This window comes from Megalopta genalis, chromosome 6 (assembly GCF_051020955.1).
Source record: "Megalopta genalis isolate 19385.01 chromosome 6, iyMegGena1_principal, whole genome shotgun sequence".
NCBI classification, from domain to species: Eukaryota; Metazoa; Arthropoda; class Insecta; order Hymenoptera; family Halictidae; genus Megalopta; species Megalopta genalis.
The window spans coordinates 3,884,297-3,903,395 of record NC_135018.1 but is presented as its reverse complement, the minus strand read 5'-3'; the positions used below and the strand labels follow the sequence as shown (position 1 = coordinate 3,903,395).

General features: G+C 35.4%; 1 protein-coding gene across 2 annotated transcripts in view; it reads right to left on the bottom strand.

Moving 5' to 3' along the window:
• The window catches only part of foxo (forkhead box, sub-group O), a 182,714-nt gene that overhangs the window by 86,582 nt on the left and 77,033 nt on the right, over positions 1-19,099 (bottom strand). Inside the window, exon 2 of one of the 2 annotated variants that reach the window (XM_076523114.1) lies at positions 9,527-9,588. The exons of the other annotated variant lie outside the window; for it this stretch is intronic. Within the exon in view, the coding sequence (XP_076379229.1) occupies positions 9,527-9,588 (62 nt within the window). The remainder of the gene's footprint in view (positions 1-9,526; positions 9,589-19,099) is intronic. 2 annotated transcript variants of the gene reach the window in all.

Genomic DNA, 19,099 nt, shown 5'->3' with positions numbered 1-19,099 from the left:
TCTTTCCATGGAATCATATACATATGTACAAGCTACACATGCCGAAAGGTTTCGTAGCAAAGCATCGAATAGTCATCAAGGTCGAGCATGACGACAGCGATGTAACATCGTAGATGTTCCTGGATTTACGTATGCGTTTCTTTCTACAATATCTTATATTACTATATACAGATCAACTATTTCGTTTTTATTCACTGGTGTCGAAGCATATCCAACGCTTAAGGCCATCTTCGTCTTTAAACAAAAGAATCTTAAGTAAACATTATGAACAAGCGATTATCACTTGACTGTGGGTTTTATGCGTTTATGACAAAAACGAGGGTTTGTAATGTCAAACAGTGGAAAGATTAAAAACATTTAACAATGTCAATGTATTACTTTCGACCTCCCACTAAAATTATTAAAGAAAAAATGCAACTTTTCCTGTGTTTTCCAACACATGTAGACAATTTGCATTTTGCGTAAAGATCCGCAGTCTAGTTATTACGATCGAGTCAGAATCGAATTTTCTTTATTTGCAAGTAACACGATCTATTGGGATTTTGAAATTATTTACAGGATATAATACTCCAGTCTTCTTTTCGTCTTTATGCACAGAAAAGTGTCACGAATCTCAAGAGGAAAGAAGAAAAAGAAAGCAACGAACACAGCAGTCTGAAATTTTCACTTCAGAGGATTTCATAGGCAAACTTAAACAAAGAGACTGAAAGAAGAAAAATATAGCAAATACAAATAAAAAGAAATTGAAAGAGGAACAAAGAAAAATAGAAAGAATGAGATTGTAGCAAGAGAAATAAAGAAAAAAAAAGAAGCTAATAGACAAACGCTTTTTCGTATTTTTTCCAATCTTCAATTCTTATTGTTAAATGTTACAAAAAACATTTTGCGTCCTTCCATTACCTACTGTCTCAACTACAAATAAATTTTTTTAAAATACAAATTTTGTTCTTTCTAAACTAAGATATAACAATAAAACTCATAGAGCGGTGGTCACTGTACGACTGTCCCGTACCTTAAGCTGTCAAGGTGAAGGAGGAAACGAATGAATACAATTTTCAAATTTGAGACGTAGAACACAATATTCCCAAATAATCAGTAAGAAATGATCTGTACATCGTTCCGTAACCTCACGAGATCTCCGAATTTTCGACGAAAAATCTCGCATCATGTGGTTAACAGACATTTTTATCTCTCCGTTGCACTGCTGAAAAAGATTCAATGCTGTACGCGCCGCGATTCACGGAAACCATGTGCAGTTTTGAGTATAAAAAAGAATACAAAACACAAGAAGAAAGAAACGAAAAAAAAGCTGCGACACGTTTACTGCAGCCGAATACAAAACTGGCCGATGCTTTTGTAACAGATCCCGATTCCAGGCTTTCGCATACAGTGGAGCAAAAAAGTATTCGCGCACTATTGTCTCTTATTTTCACGTTCTAACGTCGCATCGGTTGGAACGATTAACGCGTTGAACGTCACAATTATTTGTTCGGATTGAAAAATTAACTTTTATGCCGACGTAACGGTCGAGGTCGTAATGGTCGAGGATCATCAGATATGTAAGGAGCACAGAAGAGTAATCAGTAGATCTAATTTTCGTGGATCATTTTATAAAAACCAAAAAGAGGAACGGATTCAATTTACCATTTAGAAAATTCCTTATTGCGGAAGTAGTCTTCTAGTAGTGTAAAAATGTGTAAATATCAAAAACACGTAATGATCTGCAGTCTAGTAATCACTCTGATAAATCTTAATCATTCAGTTTTAGTTGCAGTAAAAAATTTTTTTTCAAGAAATTGTTGTGATTGAAGAATCGGCAGTCAGCGTATTAAAGCAAACGTTTTTCATGTGGCCTTAGTGCAAGTAACATTTTTTCAAAACATAAATTAACGTAGCAACCTTTTTTTCATTATCACTGTCTTCTCGGATTTCTTCAATATTCTGCAACGACGATTGAAAATTCTTGTTGCTTGCATGAATTACCATAAATGAAACGTCTTTTGCATTTACTATGCACACCAATGTATCGGACTGAATGGAGAATTCACTCTGTTTTGTGTCATTATAAATAATAAGTTGCCACTTAGAAACAATTGGGATGAATCTAATTATGCTAGAACATCTTTAAATAGCTTATGCCATTGTACATGTTAGTTATGGTATAGTTAATTGTAAGACAAGTGGTCGCTAATGAGTTAGTGCGACCACGTTGAAATAATTAAACTTATAATAATTACGATAATAATAATTGCAGAACAAATCCATTCAAATTAGACCAATGTCTTTTAGTACTAATGAAAATCCTATATAAATTTAACAGGAAGGACATTTTCGAAAATCTTTTCTCTACAATTTAATTTCTCCATTCAGTGGATCACTTTTTGAAATCACACTTATACATACATATTTTATCAATCACTGTGTCTGCACTTTCTGTGAAGATCTGTCAAAATTGTTCGAAAATATAAAAAAATGTGTTTCTCGCCTCAAAATTTTTAAATGAAATAGTAAGAGATTTTCGAAATAAAAGAAAAAGAATTGAATTTTGTGAAGGAGGAATATGTTCTCTGTCGGAAATTCGAGTGCACAGACTTTGGAGTTTTCCAAAGCAAGCGGATTCACGTGCACGTATTATAATCCGCCGCCGTGGCGGTTCAAGCAAAAAATTCAACGGCGCGCGCGAATACTTTTATCTTTCGCTGTACCTTTGTCCGGCGGAACGGTCTGCAGAATTTCGAGAACTCTTTTGCGCAGTTCTGTGTTTCCCTTTCGGCCGACTCGTCGCGCGTCTGCTGCCCCATGAAAAACAGGCATGTGCGTAGTGCGAAATACGCGCGCGTTCACCGAATTTATCGGGCCTTCTTTGGACATTTGCTGGTGACCTTCGTCGATTCAATTTAAATGCGTTTATGTATATTACGTCCGTTTGAGAAAGAAGGCATTTTAATAAAGTCGCCGTCGGACTCGTAGGAATTTTTTAGGCTCAAGGCCCCACGGAAATTCACCGATTCAGAATAGAACTCGAAAGTGACGGCCGTAGTGCTTCTCTCTCTCTCTCTCTCTCTCTCTCTCTCTCTCTTTCTCTCCTCTGCTCTTTTTTTTCTTTCTCTCTATCTGACTTATCGTATCGGACCTCGCGAAGCGTAGCGGGATAAATTGCCGATCCAGTTGGCCGAAAGTATGAAATGAAATCATTCGTGAATTCTATTTTTGTAAAATACCAGACTGTCGAATTAATGAAATGCTCCTGGCAGAATGCGCATCGATTTTTAAATCTTAGATATTCGGTCGAAGACTAATTCAAGAATGTGCAAAAGAGAAGCTTTTGCATACAGAAGGCATAGCATTTGCAGCATTTCATTTCTAGCCTATAATTGGTAATCACACGAGTCAGATAGATAGTGTTGAAGTCCGCTACAACTTTTTTGCTTCCGTACTTGTTCTGTGTTATGAATTTGAATCATATTCGCATTAAAACAGCTAGTAGAAATAGACAAATATCTACAGCCTCCAGATTCGAAATCGATTGTAAACTCTTGAATTATTATATAAATAATAGTTTCTTTAAATTGCAAATATGACATTTTTCCTCTGTTTAGTCAGAATTAATGCAATTATTCTCGAATAATGATAAAAAATGTATGTATTGTAATGAAATGTAGACTTTTATGGATGATTCTCAGAAGCAGTTATCAAGAAAGTTTATATTAGAAAAACCTACATAAGAATCATTTTTGTAAAGCACATTGCAAAAGAGATTACAACCTGATTGAAATTACTAAATATTTGATTATACTCTTTTTAAGAAGTCGTAAGTGTAATAACTGCGGATCCTAACCAACCAAATAAACTGCTTAAGACAAACTGTAAGATAATGTGCTTTCTAAATACAGTTACTCACAAAATTGAGCGTACATCTTTCAAAACGTAATAACTTTTTCAAAACCAGACTAAGCGACTTGAATTTTTTTTTTTAGATGATAGCGGGACCAAAATGTCTTCTTTTAAATTTTACTATTACTTAGAATTACGAAAAAAAAGGTTTAAAAAGCTCCCGTTTTTCCAACGCCTCTCGTAGATTTCGGCAACTTATATGCATGCTGAAAATGTTTAAATATGTACGCTCAATTTTATGAGTATAACTATATATATTTTTACACAATTTGTTTTCGTATGTATTAGTAACTGCAACACTACATATCACAGATACAATATTATTACTAGACTGCGGATTTTATGAATTTTCAGCAGAAACGGATAAATGAAATATAGACAAGCGAAGACACGAGAAGAATTTAAAAATACTGTTGCTCTATTTAATACTGTATCAATATCTCATTCGAAGAAAGAATACATTATTACGTATTCTGTTTTATATAATCAATAAGGAGAATTTAGCATCATTTTACTGTTTCATTTCAACTTATAGAGTTTTGGGTCAGTCAGATCGTGCATAGTAAGCACTCGCGTGACTTTTCTGCACGGTAAATGTTTGCTAGCATGATTATACCTACATCCAAATTCAGATACAGGATGCTTGTAAGCATCCGACAACTTTGTTAAACGTGAAAAAAAACAACAACTAGATCTCGAATTTCCATCTGCAAATTCAACGATCATCGGTTAACTCCTGCGCCGAATTTTCAAGAAGTTTGGCAGAAAGAGTATGCTGCTGCGAACGCGAGATTTCGGCGGATTCGAACTTGTGGTGTCGGAAATAAAAATTCGCGATTACGACTGGATTCGCGGGCCGGCTTCGGAACCGTGTATCGCGACGCGAAACAGACTTTCACGGGCTACTGTACGTGCCCGTGGCGTTCGCGCGCGTTTCAATGAGACTTGCAAATTCAAATTATCCGCATTAACTTGGTGAGCGTCGCAACTGCGCGGCAAATGACATCGCACGAATCGCCGGCGTCGCGCGTCGCCGCGCCGCGCAGCGTCGCCTCGAATCGTCGCAGTCCGTACGTGACTCTGATAACGACCGATTACGATTACGTTTCCGTTGACTTCACTTTTCCTCGGGCGTAATTACACAGGCGGCGACCGATACCGATGTCGATGATGATCGACCGCTTTTTAATTGCTCGCCAGTGGAAAATTCGAGAGAACTGTTCGCGTTTACGGATAACGCGACGCAATCCGTGATATTACGTAATCCAACGATGCGCGTTTCAAGCTTGCGATCCTCGTTGTCGATCGTGTTGCAGTTTTTCTGGAGTGGAAGCAATTTCTTGCCGATAAAACGACCTTATCGAGCGTTCGGGACACAGTTCTTAATGACTAGACTGCGAAGTTTCATGCTAAATTAAAATGATCTTCGTTAACTGCAAAATGCAGAGGAAGTGAAATGAAAATTTATTTTCATCATTAGCATCATTCCGAATATAGTAAATTCTCACCAATTGACCCTCAGTTTGTCGATTTTTGTCTCCAAGCTGAAGGTCAATTATGGAGAATTTACTATAACATATTATTTCACTATTTGAAATAATTATGAAGTTAAATTTAATGTTTTCGCTTTAAACAAATCGTTTTCAATATTCTATAAAATAAAATCTTTTTATTTACTATTGTTTTCAGCATTATTTTTTGTGATCAATTCCACAAATAAAGAAATAAATTATTATTCGATATTGCTTTATGCCAAACGAATCGATATTATTTTTATTTTCAAATAACGATCTGAATTATATTGTTCCAAATAGTTATTTTTTTTTTTATTTCAAATAAAATTTGCCCTGTTTTGGTTGATACCAGGGATGGAGAAAGTTCTTAAACATTTTAATAGGTTCTATTTACAACAGCACTTATGGAACTTTTTTCAAGAAAATTCTTGCCTTTAAGTTGCATAAAGGAAATTCTTGAAAATAAAGATTCGAGGTCGAATAGAATTTTTCAGTGTAAAAATAAGAATTCCGCTATGACAAGAAACAAATAATTTCAAAATATTCTGCCACTTCATGGGCAGCATTCAAAATACTCAATTTCATTTCGAATTTTACGATTTTGTGTTCTAAAGAAATGAGTTTCTTTAAATTCTCCAGTCCACAATTTCTGATGTACATATAAAATCCTGATATCGTAAAAATGTTTCCGTGTGAAATTTTTAAATAATCGTCCTTGTTCAAGCACATATTATCATAGAAATTGTAAAAACTCTCAATAAATTCAATCTTGTCATTGTTATAAAACAATACGCATTAGTCGCGTTCGGTAAATTTACAGATAAACTCATAGCTGCTCTTGTTTGTCATATACATACATATGCATAAAATCCACAATGATAAAAAATGATCAAAAAATTGATCAAAAAATTGTCAGAAATTAATATTTTGGATGTCGATATTTTGAAGAGATTTCGTAATAACGTTGTCTAGCGGAAATAATGTTTTTCGAGATGTTGGATTCGAAAAATTCAATTTCAAAGAAGGTCATCAGAATTCACAATTTCAGGTCAGAGAAAGCTGGTTTCCAGACCACTGTGCACCGTGCAACACGGGAAATCACTGTCTAGCCACGCTCGAAGCAATCGGAGAACGGACCAGACGGTTTTTGCGCGTTAACCTTTCGCTCCAGACAGAGTATCAACAAAACGGAGAACCACTGACAAACTAATCGTCCGAACCAGTGACGTCAGCGACAGCATTGCACCGGCCAACGTATCGTTGCACCAACGGTCAAATTATACATGCTCACGTTGCTGAGAAAACACGTCCAAATTCCGCTGCAGCTTCTGTCGGACCAGCCGGATTTTTCTGTGTTCGAATACGTCTCTATTGTTCCCGTGTTTAGAGGATGCGTTGGGTGTTGGCCGAAATATATTCTCGCACTTTTTGGGGGGAAACTATGTATAGTGTCCTAATCGCTGCCACGTTCCGGGAAACCCAACCTTTTACCTTGACACGGTGCGTGCTGGTTTATGATGGGGTTTGCCACATCTGGCAACTAGACTCGCCCATACCGGTACCATTTTCGTCAGCGAGTAACCTTGGTTCGAGAAGAGTCCGGTTACCTCAGGTATATGTACATACCTGATAGCCGGGGCTCTCGCGACCGATAACTGCTCCTCCAAATTTTCACGCCACAGACGTTTCTCGCAGACATTTGATTATCCTTGTCTAACAAGAGATCCTGTCCTTTTCTAATGACATAAATAAATAGCCCTCCCAAAAAGGCATCGGAAGAGGTCATTCTATGGGTAGACACCTAGGAGTCTGCACGAGTTTACCGTGACGATACTTCATGACTTCCTGACACTATATCTGAGGTCATTTAACACGTTGACTGCCGCGTCACCCGTATTCGGGTGACAGCAAAAGTTCTCATCAGGCCACGTCACCCGTAATTCGGGTGACGCTGATTTGACTACTTACAAAGGATTTCCGAAAATATTTCGACAAATATTCTACAAGAGGTAATGAAACTATTGAATTCTTATAAAAATGGTTTATTAAAAAAATTATTCGCAGTGTATAACATTAAAACATTCTCTGCAAAGTTGAGGTTGATCAGGACAGCTTGGACAAAAAGTTGTTGGTTTTTTCAGATTTGCTCGTGCCTCTGACCGGTCCATTTCGTATCTTTTATTTGAGCTTTTATTTGAACTGTAGCTTCCTCGGTATCATCAACATTTCTTTCTTCTTCCATGACCAATTCTCGTAAAATCTCGTCAATAGTATCTTCATAACATTCATTATCACTAAGATTGTATTTATCAGTATCCGAATCAGAATCTGACGATGTAATTCTATTTATGCTTCTCCTTCCGGGCAATCCGATCTCTTTTCATTATTGAAAAAAATAAGGGCAGAGATTTTAAGTTATACCATTCGGTACTTGTCAAAGATTCCAACTGTTCATGCAGGAACAGAAACAGACATGAATTAACAGCGCACCCTTCCTATAGCGGCATGGGTGGCCTGTAGGAGATTTTGTTGTAAATACGCGTGGCAGTCAACGTGTTAAACTAACATTTTCCTTAGCGCAAATGCAATCCGCACATTTGTTTACGAGTTATTAACGAAAAACACTGACCAATGTGTACACTGGCGTAAGGCGGACGAAGCCTAGTTTCGCTCATTGGCTCGGCTGCCTCGCGCCAGATGACCTCGCCTCTTATTGGTCCCTGTTATTCGTTAATAACTCGTAAACAAAGCTGCGGCTCGCATTTTCGCTAAGGAAAAAGTTACTTACAATGACCTCAGGAACCTCTCATTTCCTAATTTTGAGTAACTTTTGCGACACCCTGTACATTGCAAAGATTAGCTTGCTAATAAACTTCGCGTGTATAATAAAATGTGAATAGGAACATTTTCAATTAATTACTCGCTAACACTTATATCTCTCAGAGGTTTCCTTTTTTAAATGAATCGATGTGTAAGTCATTTGTTACTTGGATATCCTTAACATTTCTTAACGTGTATCAAATTTGTAATTTGGTACTCATTAATTTATTAGATTCCCTACGAACAGGGGAAGAAGTGACGAAACGTTTAAAAAACATTTCATTAATTTTGTCTCGAGAGAAATCTAATTTCTGTTGAATTTCTACCATTTTGAAGAATCCAGGTCTCGCGCGAGTTGATTTTGTAAATGATAAAATCACTGACGAGTATTATTTTTGAAATCCAAGACACAGTTCTGTTTCATATTATTCTGAGTCAATATTTCGATTTCCGTTATTACGTAACTAATTTATTTACTGCTCCGTCACACAATTCTATAAGAAGATAATCAATTTTTATATTTAGTAATCCCGTCCATCTTCGTTAATTTTCAAGGTATCCAGAAAACAGTATTTGAATATTCCAAGTGTTTAATATTTCATTCATAATTATCTATTTTCGATTCCTCAACGTGAAATCCTTTTAGCAAACGTATTTGAGTTTGCAGGAGATTCAGTATTATATATTGCAATTCGGTAATTAAGGTGCTAATATGTTAATAGTTCAGCGAATGCGATCAACATTCCCGCCACGGACAATAATACGCGTGATTTTCATTAGATCGATCGTTAAATTGGAATACGCAATTACTAGCACATCTACCTTATCAAGCCACCAGCTCACGACAGTCATTTTTCTTCGTTTGGGATTGTCTCAGCTACTACGCTCCAATTTCTTTACATTCGCAAGGAAGACTTCGTTCTTTCTTCTGTTCTTCAAGTTACTCCCAGCCGTTGGGTTATTATTAGACTACCTCATGCATTTATAAACTGAGAAAATTTTCAATGAACGATAGCATACAAAGATCGGTAAAAAAATATATGGTTCTTGGTTATCACTTATCCGCAAAAGCTGTTATTGTAAGGAAAGAAAATTCTACTTAACAGGTCACCATATTCGCAATCAAGAAAATTTCTAAATATACATATGTAACTAGTTTTCACTAATGAACCATAGTACACTCTTAGTGAACTATGATAAGTTCGCTGAGGGCCATCGATTTTTGACTTTCCAAACCAGAGTCTTCCATTAAATAACCGAGAATTGTATAAAATAATTACAGTAAGTGTACAGCTTACCGAATTGTCACGTTCTAACTGTAAGAGTTCAAAAATTGAGGCACTCGAACGCGCGAACTCACCTGTAACAGGAAGAAATTACAGTGTGCAGAAAAATGTTCACTTATATTATCAGGTATTACAAAAGCATTTATATCAACAAACATGAATTACACTTTTACTCTACTTCCACCATAAAGAACTTTCTCTCATTTTGCTTTGTTTTGTAAAATAATCTATGAAAATGTTATTTTCGTTCAAGTTAGTAATTAAGTTCAAATTAGCTGTTTTTGTCGCGCATACTCGTCATAAAGCAGAATGTTACCATTTCTTCGTGACGGGTGTACTCGTCAGAAACAACTAACTGGTTAAATTATATATTTTATAAAAGCGTTGTATTTGAACAAAATATGAAGAAAATCAAACGTATACAGTATAATTACAGTAACTTACACACATTTCAAAGAGATTGCAACAGCTAACTGGTTAATAAGGTACAGATCCGTCTGCAGCAACAAGAAAATTACGATAAATAAAATCATATTAGGTGCAATAAGGATGAGGATGATAAACAAAGTAAATTCAACATTGATACTAGCACTATCAACAATTCTGGGAAGAACATCATTTTTTGCGTTCAAAATATGTAATGACATTAGGTGCTAAGAAATGAGTGTAGCTCCTGCAGATACCGTATAAAAGACAACTGACGGTTTCAAGGGCGGATTACAGAGTTGCTATCGGGGAAGAGACTGGTAACACACTAACGCTGTTCCTGCAATTTTTGGAACCACATGGTCATCGTTTCGAGAGCTGATTGTGAGACTGAAAGATTCCATGTGGAGTCTGACCACGATAAATATTTTAAATGCATTATTTACGAAGTTCACTGGATTCTCACCATATTTGAAATCAGCGCAGAAACTATGAATTTTCATGTTACTATCAAGGATCTTTACTGTACCGTTCTTTATAATTTTCTTCTTCTTTACCACCTTTTTCTTCTCTTTTACCATATCTTTTTATTGTATCATTGCTTTCTTTTCTTTTTTTGTTATGCTATTTGTGCAGCATATAGACATATTATTGTAACACAGGGACTTTTCTCCCGTTGGTCGATAAACCGATTATTATTATTATTGTAAAATATTTATTTCTTTGAATTCTGGAAGATTGGTATATGTATAATTTAAGATCAGATATAATATTATATGCACTTACAATGAATTAAAAAGTAGTACTTATAAGATTAATATCAGCATTACTTTATTTTATTACATTGTCCTATTTATGAGTACGCCTGTCTCATTCAATACAACCAATTGATGAATGCGACAAAATACACTTTTCAAATTAGATAGGTCGCTTAGTTTTTGTCATTTTATCCGAAAAAAGCGTCCAGAATCCCAACCTGATCCCAATTAAAATTCCTGACCCGACAGTTTTTAGTTATTGCACGCCTCTATTCAATCCACACATCGCCGCTGCAGAAACGCACGCGACAGAAGAGTTCCCCAAGTCTCTCCAATGGGCCAAGACGCGCAATTTGCCCGTGGTGGCGTGCCAATGAGCAGCGGACATTCTTCGTTCCTCAATTTCTATGCGAAGTGGGGGGGGGGAGAGAAGGAGAGAGGGGGGAAGAAAGCAAAGAAAGTTGCTCAATGAGCTGGTCGCTCCGCTTTCCCGCGAAGGGAACTTAATCGCGCGGTAATTTCCTTACAAGCTTTCTTACCCTTCGCGGGAGGACGTGCTCTTGGATCAAACCCAGTTGGCCGCGACTCTTCGCTTCTCGCCTCTGCCAACAAACGCCATAAGGCAGCTCTCCTCCGTTACAAAGCCCTCGTTACTCTGCATTAACGCGGACGCCGCTGCTCTTCCTATCCCTGACCGGCGTGAGAGAGGAGCCTTAGAGACTCTTGAGGCGAGGAGCAAAGATTTCGAAACGACTCGAGCGGCAAAGGGGTAGGCTGACGCGGGGATCGGTTAAATATAGAAGAGCGCAGGGCTAAGCTTGATCACAAGGAAACATCCCCAGGTGGTAAGGCTGACTTTTACACCCTTTCGACGGTAGCTGAGCTGCCATGACACGCGACCCAGTTCAGGACTATTTAGACACTTCGCATCGAAGAAGGTCAAGCAAACCCTTGGCGTTTGTTGGATCGTGAGTGTTTCGTTGCCACTCTCTCAATACAAAACAGATATGTCAACATTTTCTATGTCTAGCAGAGATAAAAAACGCAACCTGTATCAGATTCTGTTCTAAACATGTTCGCGGACGTGAATGCTGTAGCATTGATTTTTCTTGTAATGCAAAATTACATGAATGCTATTAACACACATTCAAATTTTTAAGTCACATTATTTTTTGAAATTATTGCGCACATTAATGTAATGATTTAAGAATAAGTCACCGGTCTATTTTTGCTGCTCATTACAATTTTTACTCTCCGCGAACGTGTTAATATCCCCGTAATCCACGTAGTTTCGATAACTGGTTGCTAGATGTTCGACACTAATCCGGGTTATGATCGTAAAGCTGCAAATCAGAGTTCCCAGCCATAATCACATTCGGGTTCGGTTTTTTTATAATCGTTTATAACTATGCTATGGGTCTTTATGCGAAATAAAAATTGTCTACCTCAATTGCAGCAAACTAAAGTAAAATAATAGCTTGACTTCTTTCTTAATATATAAGTGATGCAACAGCAATTTTAAGGTCTTACAATCTTTCCACTACTTTATGTTCCATCTACGCATTTTGCTCATAAATGCATCAAATCCGCGGTCTATTTGTAACCCATGAAATGGCACTTCGTAACACATGCTAAAACCGGATGTTTAGTAAGAAACTTGAACTCCTTATTTATAATTAGGTGTTAATGGTAATCAGTTGAATTTAGCTACGAATCAATCTTGAATAGAACGAGAACAATTTATTATTACTAACTTCTGCAACGATTACCAGCCACGCATTACGGTAAAATCCAAAATTAATACTTTGACCACCCGATACCTGCAACATTCTTGTGTCTTTAATGTACTTCGAGCACGGTGTAATGCAATAACCCGAAGTTCCGTTCTTACTTACGTTTATAGGGTTTATGCAAGTATAAAGCAGCATCGATATTTGAGCAACCTTTCAACTGGCGTAAAAGTGAAGAGCGGCTCTGAAATCGTGCCCGAAGACCGCCAAGTGGGGATTACGCGAAAAATGCAATGCGTACGGTGTCCTTGTCGTGCATGTTCAAAGATAACGTGACGACGACAAGGTTTCTATATCTGAGAACATTTTTCATTGACAATGTAGCAAAGCGGTCTGTCCGAATATCTTATTGCTATCCGAACAATATACGCTTCGAACAAAGCGTTATTGGAAGGTTCGTTAGCTGTAAAGCACTAGCAAATAAAGTTGTAGGTGTTGGAAAATTGTTAGAAACTTCTAATATTATAACGTAGAAATTATTTTACTTATCTATTTATCTGCAGACATATTTTTAGTTTTAGTGTTTTTTTCCGGAATAAATCGTTTATGTTTTAACTTCGAACTAAGTGTCTGTTACGTACGCGTCTTATATCATTTCACAGACCCAGTTTTCTTTTTGAAACGCGCCTTAAATTTTTTATTTAGTTGAAAGCTTGGTTAAAAATTCCACGTAAAGTACAAGCAACATTTAAAACAGTGACACAATAATATCTTCCTTAAGGGAACAATAAATAAGTATCTTTTTTAATTTAACAGACGCAAGAAGTTTCTTCCCGAGATCGACTAATACGACTGCTTTATTTATACGATTATGTTCCATCGATAATGAATTATTCGATCGTGTCATTCCGGTTTTCCTAGTAATGTGTCCATAAGTACATACAAGGTTAGCGATAAAATTAATGGACATTGGTACAGAACACGAAGATCTTAAATAACGTCTAAATTCCAATCTAGGAAAATACGAAAGCGTCCTCGATTTTCTATTTTTAGTTAGATTTAATCAATTTCACAACGAACGAGCAAGGCTTAGGTCCACTAAAATGAAATTCAAGATATCATCTCTTGCATGACATAATTAGTGAAACATCCTAGTCTAGCAGCCCGATGTTACGTCGAGCAATAAAGCAGAAATTATACTTAATTTTACTTGAACATACAAAATCAGAAATTATTAAAACCATCATTATAACATGATAATGATAAACACTCGAATTTGCAATATTCTTACGGAGGAATTCTTTAATGCTTTATTTAGTTGGTTATTCCTATTCTTCTACAGCGAATTGTCTCCTTCCGAGATAGTGTCTACAAACATTGACAACGATGGAAACATTCCGTTTACTACTGTCCGCGTTGCCCGGAAGAAGTCAGTTGTTTAGATAGAGGGACAAGGGGTGTATACCACTAGCTCCGCCTGACCTGCACGCACGTAGTTCCCACTCTTTTATGACCTCCCGAGATGCACTTCTACTTGCAAACGAGAAGATTCACAAGCTAATCGACGCGAGGAGCAAGGATGATCGGTCGCCCGCTTCATCCAATCACACTATTGCTCAGTGCGTAACTTAGCCAATAATAATTAAAAGTCTGAAAATTAGAAGAGGCTAGGTGGAGCGAGCGACCGATTCCCCTTGCCCCTTGCGTCATTTGGTTTATGCATAGTGTTTCATTTTCTCGTTTCTTGATATTACCTTTAGGTTCTTAATGTTGTATGTTAACATAGGCATAAGATATCCGTAAAATTATGATTATGATTATTTATATATTATTATTTATTATTATATTATTATTATTATATATTATAATAATATAATATATATAATATATATATATATATATATATATATATATATATATATTCAATATTTATGAAGTATAAGTGAAAATAATCATAATTATAATAAATAATATATATATAATAATATATAATATAATAATAATGTAATATTATTATTATTATATATTATTACATTATTATTATATTATATATTATTATTTATATTATTATTATATATATATTATTTATTATAATTACGATTATTTTCACTTATACTTCACAAATATCGAACACATATTTAATAAAAAAATGTGTGTATAGTACAGCACGTTTGCTGCACAATGCAACGAAATGTTAATCAAGATACTAATTAGTAATTAGTAATTACATATAATCATGTGTTCATCAGAAGAATCTGAAGCCAATGATTTAGGGGTAAGTCAACGCTCTTGCATCTTGTAATTGTTGCGTCTGTTTCATGTCGAAAATTTGTTTACATGAATTTGCAATTACATCAAAAGTTTAGACAGGTTTTACAATATTATATTTAAAGAGTTAATTTAATGGCAACCATTAAATTATTTCTTATTATCAAGAAGGTTGTCAAGCCATGGCCAAAGAGATGTTGGCGTCAACAAATGGCACGAATGATTCTACTTCAATCGAGGAAGCAAAACCCAAACTGAGCCAAAGTTACAGATTACCGGAAGGACGAGAGACATTAAATGAAAGCATTAGCTCGAGAAAAACCAGGAACGAAAACGGTAAGCCGGCGTCTCCAGCGGCGTTGGACTTCCGCGGAGGGACGCCGTAAATCAGCCAGTCTACTACAGTAACACGCGTCGGTTTTATTATAAAACTCCGTAAAATATCACCGACAGGGACTCTATCCGACTGTTAACGTTAACTTCTGACTACCATTTTGCAGTCTTTATCATTCTTGCGACGCCGGTACCATCGACATTGATTTTTAGGTAATTTTGTTTCTGACATATTCTATAACCCTCTACATAAGAAAAAAAGTATTGGATATAAAAGCTGATACAATTTTTATAAATACACACGTATTTCATATAGTTTAACAAAAAAATCATTATATTTCAGCAAACGAGAGTTTTTAACTTAACGTCACTGTCGCTACTGCAACTTTTCATTTTCATTTTCACAAACTCATCATCTTCGTCTCTTGAAATATTTGGAAGTTCGACTTCATCTTCATTGCGCACGTAATTTTTTTCGAATGATTTTTCTTCGATACGTACTTTCTTTTACTAAGTTTTCATGAATTTGTTGATGTTCGCCGCAACATTTCATTAAATTTTGTCGAAATTTGAGGGCTCATTGAATGTTTGGATAAAGAAAAGTATGTTCGCTAATGGTATCGATGCACATAGAAAATAATGAATAATTCCAGAAATACTACATAACTGGTCACATTATCTCGAAGAAGACAGGTTTAAACGTTTACCCAACTTCGCATAGGAAGATGTTATAAAAATCAAAATTTTTTCCTCCTGAAATAATAATTTCCCAAATGTAGTATCATAATCATAGCATGTATTATAGTTGGTAAGCCCACAAACTTCAGGACTACAATAATTTCTCCCTAATTCGCGCTCAGATTGCGTACAAATATAGACGATTTGGGAAGAGATGATACGATTATTCGAGCCTCGCGGCTCGTTTTTATAGTTAGCAATTGTCAACAAGGCTCGAATAAATCGCGTCCCCTCTTCCCAATTTGTCCATTTTTGTGAGCAGTCTAAGCGCGAATTAGGGAGAAATTACTATATTTTCATTTCGTTAATACAATAATGACTTGAAAAAAAAAATACATATCCAAGTATAATTTGTTTAATTTTACATTGTCGACGGCTACGCGGATGGAAAATACATATTTTCAGTTTTCCGAAAACTATGGATTTCGATTAAATTGTTCTTATTAGTCATCTTGCCACCGATATTCATTTTTAGCTTCAAACCGGAATCTCTGTTACCTACGGATGAGTGACACAGCAGTCAACGTGATAGGACCGTGAGCGCCCGAGATAAAGGAAATTTAAACAATCCTGGCACGTACACAGTGCAGTATATGTATAGGATTCCTGTGCAGTATATTATCGAGCCGTTCCCGGCCGAAATGCAACAAGTTGCCCATTCGCTCGGGATTCCTCCTGCTCTTTCCCCCTGTTCTATCCCAGCAACTTGTAAGATGCATTTGCGAACTCGAGCACGTGCGCTCGCGCACACTTCGCTCGGCTGGCGCGTGGCATCGTACCGTATGGGTAATCTGTGCGCACGTGGACATCACTTCACATACATGGCATTCATGCATTTGCACAAGAAGATGATCCCATATCATACGGTTTCATATAATTTATTACTAAATACAAAAATATAACGCATGTTGAACTGCTGAAATTGCTAATTGCTAAAAGCGTGTGTGCGTGTTAATCAAACGCATATATATGCGTTCATTAACTTTCGCCGGAGGCACATATGTGTCCACTAACTTTCGCCAGACACGCACATGCGTCCATTGCATTGGAAAGGTTCAACAAAACTTGATGGGTAGCGCCTAAAGTGAAAAGTATAATCAATAAATAAAAGTAAAAAATAACAATAATATAAATAAATAATATAATATAATATATATAAATAATGGTTTTTTTATAATGCCAATAATTTACAAATAATCGCGGATAATCAAATCAATTGAATTCCTGTGCACGGAGTGACTCGATATCAAAAAATGTATCGCGCACTTTTTGGTCAGCATCAATTTAACGGAATTCAAATCCATTTCGCTGAATCAAAATGTTTGATATTATAAAGAATTTCGTTTGGAAGTTAAAATAAATTAATAGATAATTTTATTCGACTCTGCTGTGGTTACGTTTGAAGTACTTAATGCAAAATCTTTTTATAAAAATTTCATTCCGCCGCATGTATTTTAATAAGGTTGAACATTTTCCAAGCATAAGTATTGTTCTTTTAGATAAATTAGTTCTGGTATGCAGTGTCTCCTTATGCGCATCTCGAAAATGCAAAATGCAATTTTTATAAAGTTCAAATAAAAAATAATACATCTATGAATATTCTTTCACTTCACTGCGGATATCCACGCAAATTCTCATTTCCGCTCTTAATTTTACGGAAACTAAAGTAAAGATGATACTTCTTTTGTTAACCATAAGATTCCTGGTGGTAAAAACAAAATGGAGATTCTATGGAGTTTTATCAATATAAATATAATATGTTACAAATGTATGATCTATTTATAGGATTTGGACATCCGCCAGATGCCTGCGTTTTTCATTGTTCGAATGATATTTTATTCGTTCGGAATGTTTAATTACCAAAAAGAATTATTGCACATCGTGCTAAATTCGAATTGTCCGGTCTGTTTGAAGACACTCGTAAATAGGATGCGGTGACCGTATCTTTATGACAACGCGTTTACCAATGGTAACCACAAATATACCACAATTCCACGAATTGTCCCATAACGAACACGGAAATCTGTGAGAGCTTCTTGCGGTACGATAGTGATTATTTTTTCCCCTCTTATCAGTGATAACAGGTGAAGTTTTAGACTTTTGATCGAATAATATTTTTCTCCATGTAAGGTAAGTGCGTCAATTATCGTGCCATTCCCTGGTTACTATACCCTGACAATAATTTGACTTATATTTAAGAACAACAATATTAAATTGAATATATTGAATTTTGTAAATAAAATTTCACAGCCGTGAATCAATACGGAAATAAATATTTTAAATTTCTGATATAAGGTTTGATATGTTTTTGTCATCATCTTGTCAAAATACTTAAGAAACACGTTCCAAATAAAGATGAAAAAGATACAAAAATAAACTATTGTATTTATAAAACTCGTCTAAATTAGAGAAAAACAGTAATATAATCGATTTCTTAAATATATTTTTTTAAAGTAATCTATGGCATAGATACACAAAATTCCCATATTCTAAACAAAATTCATATATCAAATATTTAATTTGTAAAATGATGAATGTAATATTACATAGGTACACGTTCTATAGAATAAAATAAAATTAAATACATGTTTAAAATTAGTTTACAGAAAATCTCCTTTCAAATATCAGAATAAAAATTCATTGAAATCTGTACCTTGTCAATCTCTGATTGTTTCATATCCAATACACCTACATGCATTCGTAACATATTTTTATGTGCAAAACATAATTGCAAGCGCGTCACAATAAAACTTTATGAAATTTTTCATATCGAATATATGAAAGCTCTTTGAAAGTATTAATTTCTATGCGATATCAACTTTCGGAAGCTGGTTTTGAAAAATTGGAATTTCTCTTATTACAAAAATTTATATATCTCTTATTACAAAACGCAAATTTAATAAATATTAATGTAATTATACTTGCAAAATGTAATCTAGTCCTTTTTATGAGAAATACTTCAGTGTTCAGTAATTCCAGTTTTAAATATGGATTTCTCTTTTCTTCTTAATTAGAAAACTGTGAATACTTCTGCAATTTCCCCTTTCCTGGACACACTTTAATGAACTACGATTTTATTTACTCGACTAATACGTTACAAGTAGATTGCGGATTTTGATGCAATATAAATATTGCCGGCATTAATAACAAGAAACAACAATGAAATATAAACATATTTCAGCTTTTGAGAATTTAATAAGGTGAAAAGAAATTCAACAATTTGTTCAAAGTCTGTAAACTTCTCTTTCTGTTATTTCATATTTGATCTACAGCTAATCTTTTCCATAAACGCACAGAATCCGCAACCTAGTTACAAGATAAAACTAATAAAA